General features: G+C 42.9%; 1 protein-coding gene across 30 annotated transcripts in view; it reads right to left on the bottom strand.

The window, feature by feature from the left end:
- The window catches only part of Map2k5 (mitogen-activated protein kinase kinase 5), a 222029-nt gene that overhangs the window by 179907 nt on the left and 27952 nt on the right, over positions 1-14170 (bottom strand). For 24 of the 30 annotated variants that reach the window (XM_060384937.1, XM_060384938.1, XM_060384942.1 and 21 more), the window contains 4 exons: positions 9253-9322; positions 7780-7877; positions 4900-4940; positions 3928-3995 (listed from right to left, as the gene is read on the bottom strand). In XM_060384937.1, the coding sequence (XP_060240920.1) occupies positions 3928-3995; positions 4900-4940; positions 7780-7877; positions 9253-9322 (277 nt within the window). Of the gene's footprint in view, positions 1-3927; positions 3996-4899; positions 4941-7779; positions 7878-9252; positions 9323-14170 lie in introns of those variants that run through there. The other 6 variants (XM_060384939.1, XM_021640465.2, XM_021640463.2 and 3 more) reach the window with 2 other exon arrangements.

Raw genomic sequence — 14170 nt, 5'->3', positions numbered from 1 at the left:
TAAGAGGTGCCATGTTCACCAGCAAGGCAGAAGTGCACAAAGCACCTATATGCAAACAACACCACTCAAGACCCATCCTGAGGGCAAAAGCACCACAAGGTTCCAGTTTGGAGTTGGCTTATTCCCGAAGAGTCCATATGTTAAGAGACTGACTGGGGCCTCAGTGTGTCAACGTTGAGGGTATTGGCCTTGAAACGATTCCAGGGGGAGGTACTTATGTCAGTTGGAGGTGTGACCTCAAAAGGAATCTCAGAACCCAGTCTCTCTTTCTCTGGTTCCCTGTATGTCACTCTGAATGAGGAAACACAGTCACAAAGAGTCATTACCACAGCCTGTCCTGGGCCATTGGAGCTTCAATCCCTCAAACTGTGAGTTCAGTCAACTTTTTATCCTACTAGAGTAGGCTATCTCGTCATGTTGGGTATTCCATGATGGTGAAGGGGAGCCGAGTAATACAACTGGCAAGACTGTCTTAGCTAAGGTAGAGGAGACCCACAGGAGACGGTGGGGATTCCCTGAAGCATCTTTGCAACCACAGGATTGCTGCAAATGCAGAGCTCTAGGAAGGTGCAGGCTGCTGGAAGGATGAGGAGCAGGTGTGAGAGAGAAGGTGGCCGAAGGTGGGGAGAGAGGGAACGGCCACATTCTGGGGGGAAAGCTCAATCTTGACAAATGGGTACTGAACGGTGACAAATGCCAGCTGAAAAAAAAAAAAAAAAAAAAGAACCTCTTAAGATACACCTGATAAAAACAAAGGGCAGCCTCAGCCCGGGAAGTCCAGCCCTAGCCCAGTGTTGTCAGGAAGAACCTGGGTATCCATTTGTCAAAGGACAGCAGTCAAGCATCAAAGGAGAGCAGAATAAGACCGTGCCTTCCCTCTCCCTGCTCCCCACAGGACGGATTTCTACAAATGCGGGCTGGCTTGCCCTCTGCTATCAGAGTCCTCTCTGGCTCTTCAGGCCAGGATAAGAAAGGAAGGCACCGATGGCCTTCCAAGCCCCTCCTCCTGTCTGCATCCTTGCCTCCCACCGCTTGAGGTGTTCTCCCTAGCATCCTACACCCTGCCCTAACCCATTACCTCTCCTTGTGCTCCTGCCAACTGACAAACACGCTGAGCTCCTTCACCTCAGGGCCTTTCCTTAGGTACCTCCTTCTAACTGAAATGTCTTTACTGTGATATAACTTGGTCCTCCTTGTGTATCAGCTCTAGATGGAAGCATTACGTTCCCCAAGAAGCCAGCTCTGAGTACTCAGTTTAAATCGAAGCACGTTCCTGACTCTACTGGTTCTCTTTATGCGTTTGCTTCCTTCACATAACTACTGCCATATCATATTCCTAGGACAGCAACTAATGAGTAAGAGGCACTCAATAAATACCTGCTGATTAGTTATCAACCCGGGGCACTGAACATGGCCAATGTAGGGTAACATATTAAAACACCCGCAGGACTTTTTCAATTAACATTCTTCCCATGATAGGAATCACCATCCTAACTATCTAAGAGGCTGCCATATCCCAACGTGAAGATGCTGGCATGAAACCGTGAGACAATCAGGTGGTGAAGTTCTATCCAATCTAAGACTCTTACTATAATCCACGAAGAGAGACGACAGTTTTTACAGCAAGCTAATTCTCACTTGCAGCTACAATGCCTGTGGAAGACTGGAAAATAACACTGCTTCTACGACTGGAAATCTTTTTAACTCCATCTGGCTTTTTAGTGCCATAATGAAAGTGTGCCCTTAAACACCACGGAAAAGCCTTGCCCTTCGCCAGGGCTCACTTGCTGTTTGAATGCACACCACCTTTTCTGGAATCAGGGGTACCAGTGAGATGTTCTGCCTTCTTGCTCTGTGAACATGCAGTCCCACCCTCAGGCTTCCACTCTGCAGGGCCATGGCTCACATGTCCAGGCAGTATGAAAGAAAGTGAATGCAAAGCAGTGTCCACAGAGCCAAGCCCTCTGTGGAGAAGCAAAAACCTGGCCCACAAGACCAGGCAGATAATACGCTGGTGACTAGTTAGCTAGCTGTACTCTAAGATAGGATCAACCGTTAAAGAGACACCCTTTCAGAGCCTGTGTTGTCAGCCAGGTTAGTGGGTAGGCACTGATACCACAGTAAAATATTCAGAGAAGCAGCTTTGGAGGAGGAGCCCAGAGGAAGGTCAAGTGGGGTTGTGAAGATGGTGTGGTGGTACACATCAATAACTCTAGTTCCTGGAAGGATAGGGCAGGGGAATGAGGCCTATCTAGGCTATACAGCAACAGTCTTAAAAATGAAAGAAAAAAATACAGGCTGAGAGCTGGCTCAGTGGTTAAGAGTACTTGGTGCTCTTACAGAAAACGCCTATTTGGTTCCCAGCTCCCAGGTAGAGGCTCGTAATTCCATAGTTCTGGCCTCCGAGTATCCTGGGCACACATGTGTTATATATTCATACATTCAAGCAAATACTCATACATATAAAATAAAAAGGGCCATAGGAGCAGAGAGTCTCCCTGTGGTTCCGTTACTAGGAGGCAATCGCTCGTGCATGTGTTCCCACCATGAGGAGAGGGGCCAACAAAGAATCCTCACCACAGCCTGGGCCAGGCTGGCTGGACTTTCAGCCTCTAAAACTGGAAGCCAGACTCGACTCAGAAACTCACAGGCAAAGACTGTGGGTAAAGGAAGACAGAAAGGTGAGAGGGCAAATTGAAACCTAAACTGCTCCTTGCCCCACAAAAGGCTATGCACACACTGACTAAAGGCCAGGAACCTTCAGTGCAGGCCAAAAGAAGGGTCTCCTGGGTCTGTCAGCTCCTCAGCCACCATTGTGACTACAGCACTGAGCAACCGCCTTCCAGGATCACAAGTGAAGGAGCAGGCTGTTTACTGGCAGGCTAACTGAACACCTGATTCAGCCATGGTGTGGCGGTTAAGTTCAGGCTTAAGATCTGTCCCAGTGTGGGGTGATGCTAGCACAAACTAACAAAAATAATCTTCCTATTACAGCAGTTTTATCTCCTGGACAACCAAAGATGCCATTAATGAGCAGCACTGCCAGGCAAGTTAAATGTCACCATCTGACTCTTTTCCTGACTCTGCCTGGTAAAGACGCCAGAAGATAATAACCCTGTCAAGACATGGGCAAGCAAGCCAGACTGAACAAGTATCACACAGCGTGTAACTGGATCAAGACTTGAAACAGGTACAGAACAGGCTGTAGAATTTGGAGACTCAGGGAAAACTACTCTAGAACAAAATTAATGATTTAACATGTCAGTTTCAGCTTTTGTCTCTTTATTATTTGTTTATTGTGCATGGGTGTGTGGTGTAGGTATGTGTCGGGGGGGTATATGTACACATATCTGTGCACATGTGAAAGCCAGAAGTTCATGTATGGTGTCTTCCTCCATGGCTCAGAGTCTTGTCTTTTGTAGTGGAACTTCGCACTGAGCTTCCAGCTCACGGATTCAGCTAGGCTGAACAACGAGCTCCTGTGACCAGCCTGTCTCTGGCTCCTCACAAACATGTGATGCCACATCTGGATTTTAGATGGGTGCACCACCCTGTGCTACCAGTGAAACATTTCTAGCCCTCCAGATGCTTCTTCATCACATGTTTAAAGAACAAAGCTTCCTCTCCACTTTATAGAGCGATTCTAAAATGGGTGCTGGGAATCCAAATGCAGGCCGCCATGCTTGCATGGGAGGTACTCTTATCAACTGAGCCATCTCATCTGCCTCTAATTTCATCTTTCTTTATTAAATCTTTTCTCTCAAGCTAATATGCAGCAAGCTAGCTGGCTAGTCAACTTTCCTTCACAGCTATCTCCACTTTCTACCTTACAGAAAAGACAAGTGGTACACAAGCCTCTTCCCAGCACTCTCCCCTCCCCATCGCCCCAGGATCTGAGCAAGACACACTTCCTTTGTTTGTCCTTACCTATTGCTTGGGAGTGAATCTGAAACCACAGGGCTGGTATGCTGAGATGGACCAGCCCGAGTATTCACCTATAAGTAAGAGAGAAGTTTGATCAACCTTGTGTTCCGAGGACACAGTTCTAATTAACCTATAATTCACCATACAACGTCTCATCTCACTATGAAGGTTAATTAGCTTGTTGCTAGACAGACCCACAGTTGGCATGTATTCAGTATCTAGGTTACAGAACCGTTCAACCCGTGTATTACATAATCCACTGTCCCTGTCCTGTCGTTGCTCAAATACTTAAACGGTGCTGAAAAAAAAAGGAGGAGCAGAGGGGTAGAAACCTCAGCTCGCTACCCAGAACAACAGAGAAACAGGCTACCCATGGAAGCACCTTAAGCCTGTGTGTAGCAGTTCGTAGCAAACCTTAGGATGCCACCCCCCTTCTAGCTCTACAACTCCTCTCGTTCATTAGAAATTGAGGTGCAAGTAATTAATTATAAAACACTTGAGCCTAATAAAATAGCCAGCTTTTCTTTCAGATGTAAAGCCTTAAGCAGAAATCCAGAATTTAAAACATGCAGAACAATGAAAAGACATTAACTAGATATGTGTTTCAAGCAATAAATATGCTGAGAGAAGAGGAAGGGCACCCTGTGTGCTTATGTGCTTAATTAATCACCAAAATGAAGGCCATGTTCTCACTCAAATAAATCTTTGTGGAGAAGAGATCCCAGGATCATCCTAGAAAAACTGACCAACAAAACAAATAATTGAAAAATATAGCACCAAGGGCCCAGGATCCAAGTACATACACATTGTAAGCAAATACAGATGTGCCCTTCCACCCCCAACACTAAAAATAAGGGGAGGAAAAGATTGCTTGTCAGAGTTTGAGAAAGTGCAGTTTTATTTGACATTTCAATAAGTAGAACACAGCGTTACAAATCCATCTAACTTTACTGAAACAATTATTGAAATTCGTACCTTCAGGCCATGTATGTTCCGTTCCCCAGGAGGCTTGCAGGCTGAAACAGTAATTGACTAAATTGTAGAACACATCAGGGCCATTTACAAATTTGCTCAAAATGAATCGTTTAAAAAGAAATGAGGGTGACACCAAAATTAGCAGAGAGAAATGATTGAAAAGTGGCCCCCAAGACCCAAGGTGGGAATTATGAACCGGGTTTTTAACTTGCAGGAGTGAGCGTTTATAAATGCACAGAGCTTTCTGACACCACTTCATATGAATTCCAATTTCTGTTTAAAACATACCAAAACGCTAGCTGAGCTAAAATGATGAAACTCATCCTGTGGCTCCGATTTCTGCAGTCTTCTCTCTAGTGAACTGCACAAGGGAGTCAAAGGGCATGCAGAACAGCAGGCTTCTGCTTTTGTTGCTTTAAAGGCATCGAGGGGTGGGGAAAGGGTCCCTGAATGCCAAAAAAGATTGCTAGAGACTCCACAATGGAATGCGCAAGGCTGAGTGTATTCAAGTTTTGTGTAGCCATAAGCAATAAGACTTGTTAAAACAGATATGTAACCTAATGGGGATTCCTGCAAATCTTCATTATCTGTTCTTATCCGTTCATATTTAGCTCTGAAGGTAACACAGGGCCAGGAAAAATGACAGGAATTTCCCAGCACCACCCTGTGCTACCAGTGAGACATTTCTAGACCTCCAGATGCTTCTTCATCACATGTTTAAAGCACAAAGCTTCCTCTCCACTTTATAGAGCAATTCTTTTCAAATACTAGAGTGCCCTACAACAGGGTATTAAGAGCCTAATTGTTTAGGAAAGGGTGAATTTAATTTTTTTTTTTTTTTACTTTCTCTGTTTCTGACAACAGAAATCAAGCTGCTCAAGAAGATATACATGATAATTACAAGGTATGGGTAAGTTTCACTAGGGAACTTCAATTGAATTTGAGTTTATTATAATATTAGGGCTGGAGAGGTGGCTCAGAGGCTATGAGCACTGGCTACTCTTCCAGAGGACCCAGGTTCGATTTCCAGCACCCATATGGTGGCTCACAACCACTTCTAACCCCAGTTTTAAAGGATCGAACACCACTTCTGACCTTCTCTAGTTCCCATACACACATGGTACATGGACAGACACTCAGGCACACACATATACATTAAATAAATATATTTTTAAATGATTTTTTAGGTTATCATCCAAAAAATATATCTACACATGGATAAATTTTTAAGTGCATAAGATACTTAATATATTAAGAATCCAAATCTTCTTTCCTTAAAATGCAAATTAACTCTTTGAACAAAGCAACAGCTACATACATCTGGTGCCTAGCCCTTGAAGGATGCTCAGTATTTCCTTAAACTATTGTTTCTGCAGTGACCTGTGCAAGAAAAAGGTGGTGAGCCAAGGAATGAGAAAGACTCCAGCTGTCCTCACTATCCTTAACACTGCTTGCTTCTCGACTGCCTCTTCAAACCTTTGTGACTAGAAATCTAAACAGCTATGTTGCATTTAAAACCCCAGCAACCTCATACATCCTAACGTTAAAAAGGCAGTTACTATAATGGTAGCCAATTTTAATACTTATTAATATTTAACACAGCTCTGAGCCATAGGGAAGAGTTGGCCATGAACTAGGAGTGGAATACTATTCAAGACAATAGCCCTACTTGAAACAAAGAGAATATGTGATTAGCATAAAATCATTATCTCTGGCCCCACCAACTTGCTAAGTTTAAAGATTCTTTTTCACATGGGGGCCTAGGCATGGACCCTTTAGAGCTTAAGACTCTCTGTCCAACCAGCAAGGCCCAAGGAACCTCTTGCCATGTGCACATTCTAACTGTACATTGTCCAAGTATGTACCTCTTACTGTGCTAAACACCAAGACCAAAAGCACCTTGGGGAGGAGAGGGTGTATTTTAGCTTACAGGTTACAGTCCATCAAGAGAGGCCAAGGCAGAGGCCACCGAGGATGCTTGCTGGCCTTTTTCCAGACTCCCAGGTGGCTACCTTCCTTATATAACCCAGCCAGTATGCCCGGCGCTGTCACTGCAAACTGCGGTCTAGTCCTCCTCCTTCAATTAGAAACCAGGACAATGCCCACAGACATGCCAGTCTGATGGAGATAATTTCTCAGCTGAGCTTCCCCCTTCCCAGGAATTTCTAGTTTGTGTGACATTAATAAAACGTAACTTGAAAAATATATATTTCATCACCCCACTCCTCTGCATCTGCAGTGAGGTCAGGTAGGAAAAAAAAAAAAAAAAAAAAAAAGACCACCAAAAAACAAACAAACAAAATTCCCAAAAAACAAAAGACCCAGTTACCGCACAAAAAAGAACCCCAGAAAAAGGGACAGACTCACATTTTGAAATTCTCACTGTGGCTTGGAGAGACTGCTAAGCCTCACAGATGTTAGGCTGGGGCTGCAGATGATACTAACTTCTCAGATTTGTCTTTACAGCAGCCTCTTCTCTAACCCTAAGCGAGTGGTTCTCAACCTTTCCAATGTTTCAACCCTTTAAAACAGTTTCTCATGTGGTGACCTCCAACCATAAAATTATTTTTGTTGCTACTTCACAACTGTAATTTTGCTGTTATAAAGGACTGTAAATAGCTGTGTTTCCAACGTCTTAGACAATCCCTATAAAGGGATCATTTGAGCCCCAATGGATTGAGAACCACTACACTAAACCCTCCAAACTCCCTTCACACACGTCACTAGAACCTGAAGTCATATGCCTTTTCCCAGATACCAACTGTAATTTACACCAACTTCTCACTCAGAGTACACTAAACACGAAGGAGCTGTGTGGCTCTTGGCTACTTCACCTCTCCGTGCCTCCACAGTCCATGTAATGGAAGCAGTAGAACCTACATGGGGTGGCTGGGAGGACCAGAAGGGACAGCAGAGGTCTCAGAATGGCTGTCAGCATCAGGGGGGTGGCACAGGAACAGTAAAGCTGATGAGGCTGCCTGGAGAGAACGGAAAAGACTGCCCACAGAAAGAACGAAACAGTTTACTGAAAAGAAAAGCCCAGCACATGGGGACTAGATTCTCTGGGATTTGCCATAACAGAGCTCAGAAGCACCAGACGAATTTTCAGCCTATAAAGCTTTGTGAAGAAAAGAATGTTTAAATCTGCCCCAACTCTGCAGTCATATAAAAAACAAGGGAAGAATCAGCGTCCCTGTTCGCCTGTCAGTCAAGCACCACAGAACCTGATGAACCATAATTTTCTTTTGGATGACTGCTGATCTTCAGTAGCACAGATCAAACCCTTACGTGGCCCTCCATTAAGCTCTTACTAATAATGAAATGCTCCCCCTGGGTTCACTGCCCACACAAACACCCGAAGAGGAATAATGCACTTGAACATGGATCTCCTCCCTGGCTGGCCAAGCCAGCCGCCTTTGGAGACCATCTCTGCAAATAAGAGCACACTGGTTAATTGAGCCGTTCAAACTTCTGAGTTACAGGTAATGAAAGTCTAGAATGTTTAATTGGAAAACTCACACCATGATTATCTGTACAGTATTAGTTAACGAAGGTGAGTTTAACTTTTAATTATTTCAATTAAGCTATTTCTAGAAGAGTTACTTAGAGGATTTTCTGGTCTGTTCCATTAGTTAGAAAGCATGGATTTCAAGTGGGGCAAAAATAATGATTTTAAAACTTACTGGTTTATATAACTAAGTCTCTCTTCACCATACTCAAATTTTGAGGGGATATTTGCACAACCGAACAATCACAGCTGATCCAAAGCTGGTACTGACCAACCTAAAAGAGGGATTCACTGAGACTCACCCTAATCTGCTCATGTATTTGGAGACTTAATCAACTGCCATTGGAGAAGAGGCTCTACTATTTAGAAAATAACCTCCCCATCCCAAGACAAATATCAAGCTCTGCCCAAAGCTCTGCCCTCAACTCCCCATTTCTCATAGCTTCTGTACCAGCTGACAGCTCTCATCTCAACAGTAGCTTTCACCAGCATCGTGACTCACAATTTATAAATCCAGAATTAAAGCCAACCATTTGCCTTGTTTTAGAATCATGGAGACTCCCAAAGAGTTCTTTAAGTATGTACTTCAAAAACAAAACAAACAAACAACAAACAAACAAAAAACCAATCTAGTTAGTTTAATTTACTCCAGTAGATTAGATATTTTATCTGCAATAACTATAATATAGCTTGCAATCCCCCATGATAATGAATACTTCTTTTGTTTTTTTTCAAATTAAGAGCTAAACATCATGTTATGTGCATTTAAACCTTTGGAAAACATAACTGGTGATGAAACCGTTTGCTGAAATAATCATTGTTGATTAGAATTTGTTCAACATTACCTCTTGGAAATATCTGCAACGGCTCTATTAGCTGGCCATTTACTTGCTGTTCCATTACTGTGGAGTAATACTGCAAAGATAATAGAAAGAGATTACTCAGTAATGTACGGACACTGGGACAGACACTTAGGGGCTGTTTAATTCATGGCACTTTTGTAAATGGCTGGTATGCACATATCAGCCTTGAGAACACGTTTTCTCTATTTGCATATCAAAATTAATACAGTGACTATATTCAGGATTTGGAAGTCCATAGTGGACTTCCATACCAGCATTTATCTTTAAGACTAACGGTATTAATTAAGACCCCATGCTAGTATTTAACATACCTTAAAATGATACATATTTTAAATGATACAAAAGCATTCTGATAGAAATTACTCAAATTGCCTCTTGTCCTTTTCCCTCTGAAATTTGTAAAGCAAAATGAATAGGCTCAATATTTGACAAATATCCACTTGTCAGTCAATCAAACACGCAGACATTTGTGTACAGAAACACACAGATAATGGAGATTGAAGCTGAAGAGGCTGAAGAGCCAGTGAAGAACACTCAACCAAGAACAACAGAATCCCCATGTGAAAAAACAGTTTCCTTCTGGCAAATCTACTTCTGTTACCAAATTTAGCTTTAGGAACACTAAGATGGAAAAACACTCATGTAAAATTCTAGGCACATAAAACATAAGGTCCTGCGTAAAACGGCAGTTCACTGGCCTTCGTGAGGTAAAGCGAAGCTCGACCATGGGACTGCAGTCCTATCCCGTCTTCCTGGACTGCTGCCTGACCACCTGACCTAGCGTAGTTGGGGATAGCTTCTTGACCTCTTTATAGTTCTTTTAAGCTGAACAAACAAGAAAATGATGCTCATGAAGAAAAATGCCTACAATGAAAACCAGTAACTGGCCCTAAAACTGTTGTTTTCATTTTTTTATGTGTACGGGTATTTATGTGAATACTTGCATGCTGAGTACCACTACCATGTCTGGTACCTACAGAGACCAGAAAAAGGCCTGGAATTACAGGCAGTGTGAGCCACCATGTGAGTGCTGGGAACCAAACCCCAGTTCCCTGGAAGAGCAGCCAATGCTTTAAGCACTGAGCTATTGCTTCTGCTCCCAGCTTTGTGTTTTAAGGGCCTTCCAAAAACAGAACGCTCTCTCCCTTTCTCCTGTTTGCTGTTTGCATATTTAAACATACATATACCACTTAACTCCCATATTTTCAGACAGTTCCTGAAAATTGATTATCATATTTATAACATTCTAAGAAAAAACTTGTATCTTAGGGCAGGAGAATTAAATGGCTTCACAGTTAAGAGCTCCTTGCAGAGGTTGCTCTCCCACAGGACTCAATTCCCAGCATCCACACGGCAGCTTACAACTGTCTGTAACTCCTCTTCCTGCAGACCTGACAACATACCAACGCATATAGAATCAAAATAAATCTGGAAAATGTGTGTCTTTCTATTGGTGTTATATACATTAAAGTTATTTTAGAATCAATCTTTTTTCCTCAGAAATATGAAGACACCTCAATATACCACTGTGAGGATCAAAGCCGAGAAATCCAAGGCTTTCTGCACTACAAGCAAGGAGGTGAAGGTGAGTGTGTGGGAGAGGAGTCCAGAAGGGACTGACTGTTTGCTAATGACTGAGACGAGCTGGAGAGGAAGGCAATTCTCTCTTTCTATGGACCTAAAAACTTAAATACGCACAGCATAAACATGTGCAAATCACTCTGGAATACGCTAAGGCAACAGAGGCTGCTCCTGAAAAGCCCAGAATACAGTGCGCTCCCCATTACTCACACGGTGACGACAGGTAAGTGAAATATCAATCATGTCAGCTGTCAACCTTTTGGGACAGCAATAACTGTTAACAAGTAGTCTGGAAAAATTGTCCGAAAATGACTTGTCCTCAGCACACAAGTATTTGAGGTTTCCGTGGAAAATTAAGATGCCAGTGGCTATTTGGAACATTGCTCAGGTATTCTTTTTAATGGGAAATTTGCCGGTTATTGATCCACAGCATGTACCCTTGCTTCTGGAAGGCTGCAAGCAACTTTCCAATCAGTGGCTGTCAAAAAAATTCCTGCCTTTTTATACTGATATGAGACAGCGCCGTGGTGGTGCCTGTAGTTAATGCTTTTCTTTAATTAACTGCTATGTACAGTAGGTTTCTACTCTGCCATGGTCCTAGAGATCAGTAAAGAAATATCCTTATGCTTTATCTAACAAACTAATTACAGAGTTGTCTGAAACTGGTGCTTGGGGTCAAGTTTGAAAACAAATAACCTCAAGTGTAAGGGGTCAGAACAGGTGCACTGCCTTCTCCCTACTATAAAACCTTGCATGCATGAAATTGACCTGTTTTCCAGCTTTATTTATTTACCTCACAAAATAAATAATGAAGCTTTCACTTTCATCTTAGCACTGTGCCAAATCAACTGGAAAACTTCATATATGTTTGTAACCATTGTGAAAAATTTAGGCAATCTATACCCAGCTCTGCGCACTCTGCACCGTGATTGATGGAATCCCACAGCAGTGACACACACTGTGTTGATGAAGACTTCCTCTCAAACAATTAATTGGGCTTTACTTCTGTTTTTTCACAGCTCTCCCAAATCCAAGTGCATTTTCCCTGCTGACATGTAAGACTAGAGCTGGACACACACAGAAATGGGAAGCAACCGAGCCCAGGACATGAGCACAATATACACAACTGACCTCTGAGCAGCAGGACTGCTAAGAACCGGAGGACACAGGGCCCCAGTGTGGGCTCTGGCCGCTGCATAGGCAGTACTCCCTACAGGCAGGGAGAAAACCTGGGGCATGGACAGGACACTGGCACAGAGCACAGGCCACTAGGCTGTTAGATGTAGTGGAAGTTTTGAATTAAAAACAAAAAAAGCAAAGTTAAGTTATATAAACAGGTTTTTCTTTTAATCCCAAGTATGGGATATAGAGTTGCTTTTAGTTTGTCCCAGCTGATAATTGCCTCTTTCGGCTCAGAGTGGGGTGTGGTCTTTGCCAGCTGTAGACAGTTTAATTCTGAGGACTCTGAGAGGGTATAAATACAAATAAAAGCCCAGGGAGCGAAGAGGTGAGGGCTTCGAGGAGAAGAATTTGAGGACATGGATGGAGAAAGAAGAAGGTTGCTGGTTCCCTGAACTGCTGGATATTCTGATGAATGAGACTGGTATTGCCCCAAAAGAACCTGATGACCCTAACCAGATGGAACTAAGTCTAAAGAGTTCTACATCCTCTTTTCCTTCTAACCTTCTTTTTCTCCTACCTAGGGTTGGGAGTTGGAAGGATGGTAGAGGCTTAAGGAACCCCAAATAAAGCATCTACACTTAGTCTGCTGCCATCCAGGTAAATGAGCAGGGTCCTCAAGAGCTGGAGAGCTCATTCCTGGGAGCCTCAGCACTGGCTGGTTCCTACATACAGCAGCAGTGAGGCAATGCTGCCTTGCCATACTATGTCTCATTCTGCTGTGTTGTAAGGTGGAATCCAGCCAGAGGAGTGCTGTCAGCCTCACAGAAGAAAACACCAAAGACCACAATTAAACCACTGCATGGCAAACTGGAGTTAGGTCTGGCCTCTGTGCCTCCCATTTGGTTCTAACTGGTAATAAAAAATCGTCAGTAATGGCAAAGACACGACTCTGAATTGACCAAAACAAAAGAAAAAACAAGTGATAACAGTGAAAGCCTAAACCTCAGACACCATGATAGCTAACATGAGTTGAACAGAAAAGCCACAATGTGACCATCTACCATGTCTTGGCTCTTGGTACTTCAACATACACTCTACACATAGTAGGTGTTTGAGATGTTTGTATTGACTTAACTGGGGCTGGGTCCTGAGTCTACCAATCACTGCTGTGCACAGCCTTCAGGAAGTCACCTAACCTCCTCAGGCATCCCAGCTTCCAGGCGAGAGTGAAATGTTCACAGAGCACCCAGGGTAACTGTAGGCTCACAAACTAAACTGCAGCGACAGCAACAGCAAAAGACTCTGTAAGCCCAAACACAGAAAGTCACCTCCCAACACAAAAGCCTGACTGCCCTGCCTTAGATGTATTCTAGCATGTGAAACACAAAGAGTGCGTATAGAAAGTACAGAAAAGGTGCCCAAACTAAGCCCAAAGGCAGCAGTTACAAAGTGCGTTCGCTTCAGCTGTCCTTCGCATAATCCATTACAGGCAGTGATTGCAGCAATAATCAATATGCTAACAGGGTACAAGATTAATCAGTTTTACAATAGCTAATGGAATCTCTAGTACTAAGTATTGGTTTCAGAGTCTCTCTGAGATGTTCTTCAAAAACCTTAAATGGCTTTAATAAGGATGTGGTAGAGTTTAGTGTAGTTATCAAAAAATATAATTAATCTCAAAAAGAAAGCCAGATTCAACAAGCACAATTTTTGGCTTTGTTTGTTTGCAAATTTATCAAGCAGTGTTCCTATTTGTTATGAACCCACTTCCAATTATAACAGCACAATTAAATCAATAATTAAATTTTTTGATGGAAAATCTACCATATTACCACACGGTTTAATATCACAGGCTTAGATTCTCTATTAAGGAGGGAACAACCCTCACCCCCCCCCCAACACCTGCACATGTTAGGCTCAGTACTGGACACCTCATATATTTTTCTAATTTCCCACACCTCCACCCCATTCATCTAACAGGTGAGACAAATGGCTTACCAATAAGCACAAGTTATTACGGAACAAAAAAAATGTTTTATTCTAGAACATGTGCTAAAAACATGAAACACATGCTTACTGTTTAAGAATTAAAAAGGAGGTGCATCTCACATTCCCCCAAAACATTTAGCTAAACAAGCAGAGTTACAGAGTAGACTGCTGAGCTAGCAGAGAGCTTCTTTCCTCATTCCTCCCATGA

The sequence above is a fragment of the Meriones unguiculatus genome, chromosome 6 (genome assembly GCF_030254825.1).
Source record: "Meriones unguiculatus strain TT.TT164.6M chromosome 6, Bangor_MerUng_6.1, whole genome shotgun sequence".
Lineage (NCBI taxonomy): Eukaryota > Metazoa > Chordata > Mammalia > Rodentia > Muridae > Meriones > Meriones unguiculatus.
This window is presented reverse-complemented; position numbering and strand designations above follow the sequence as displayed.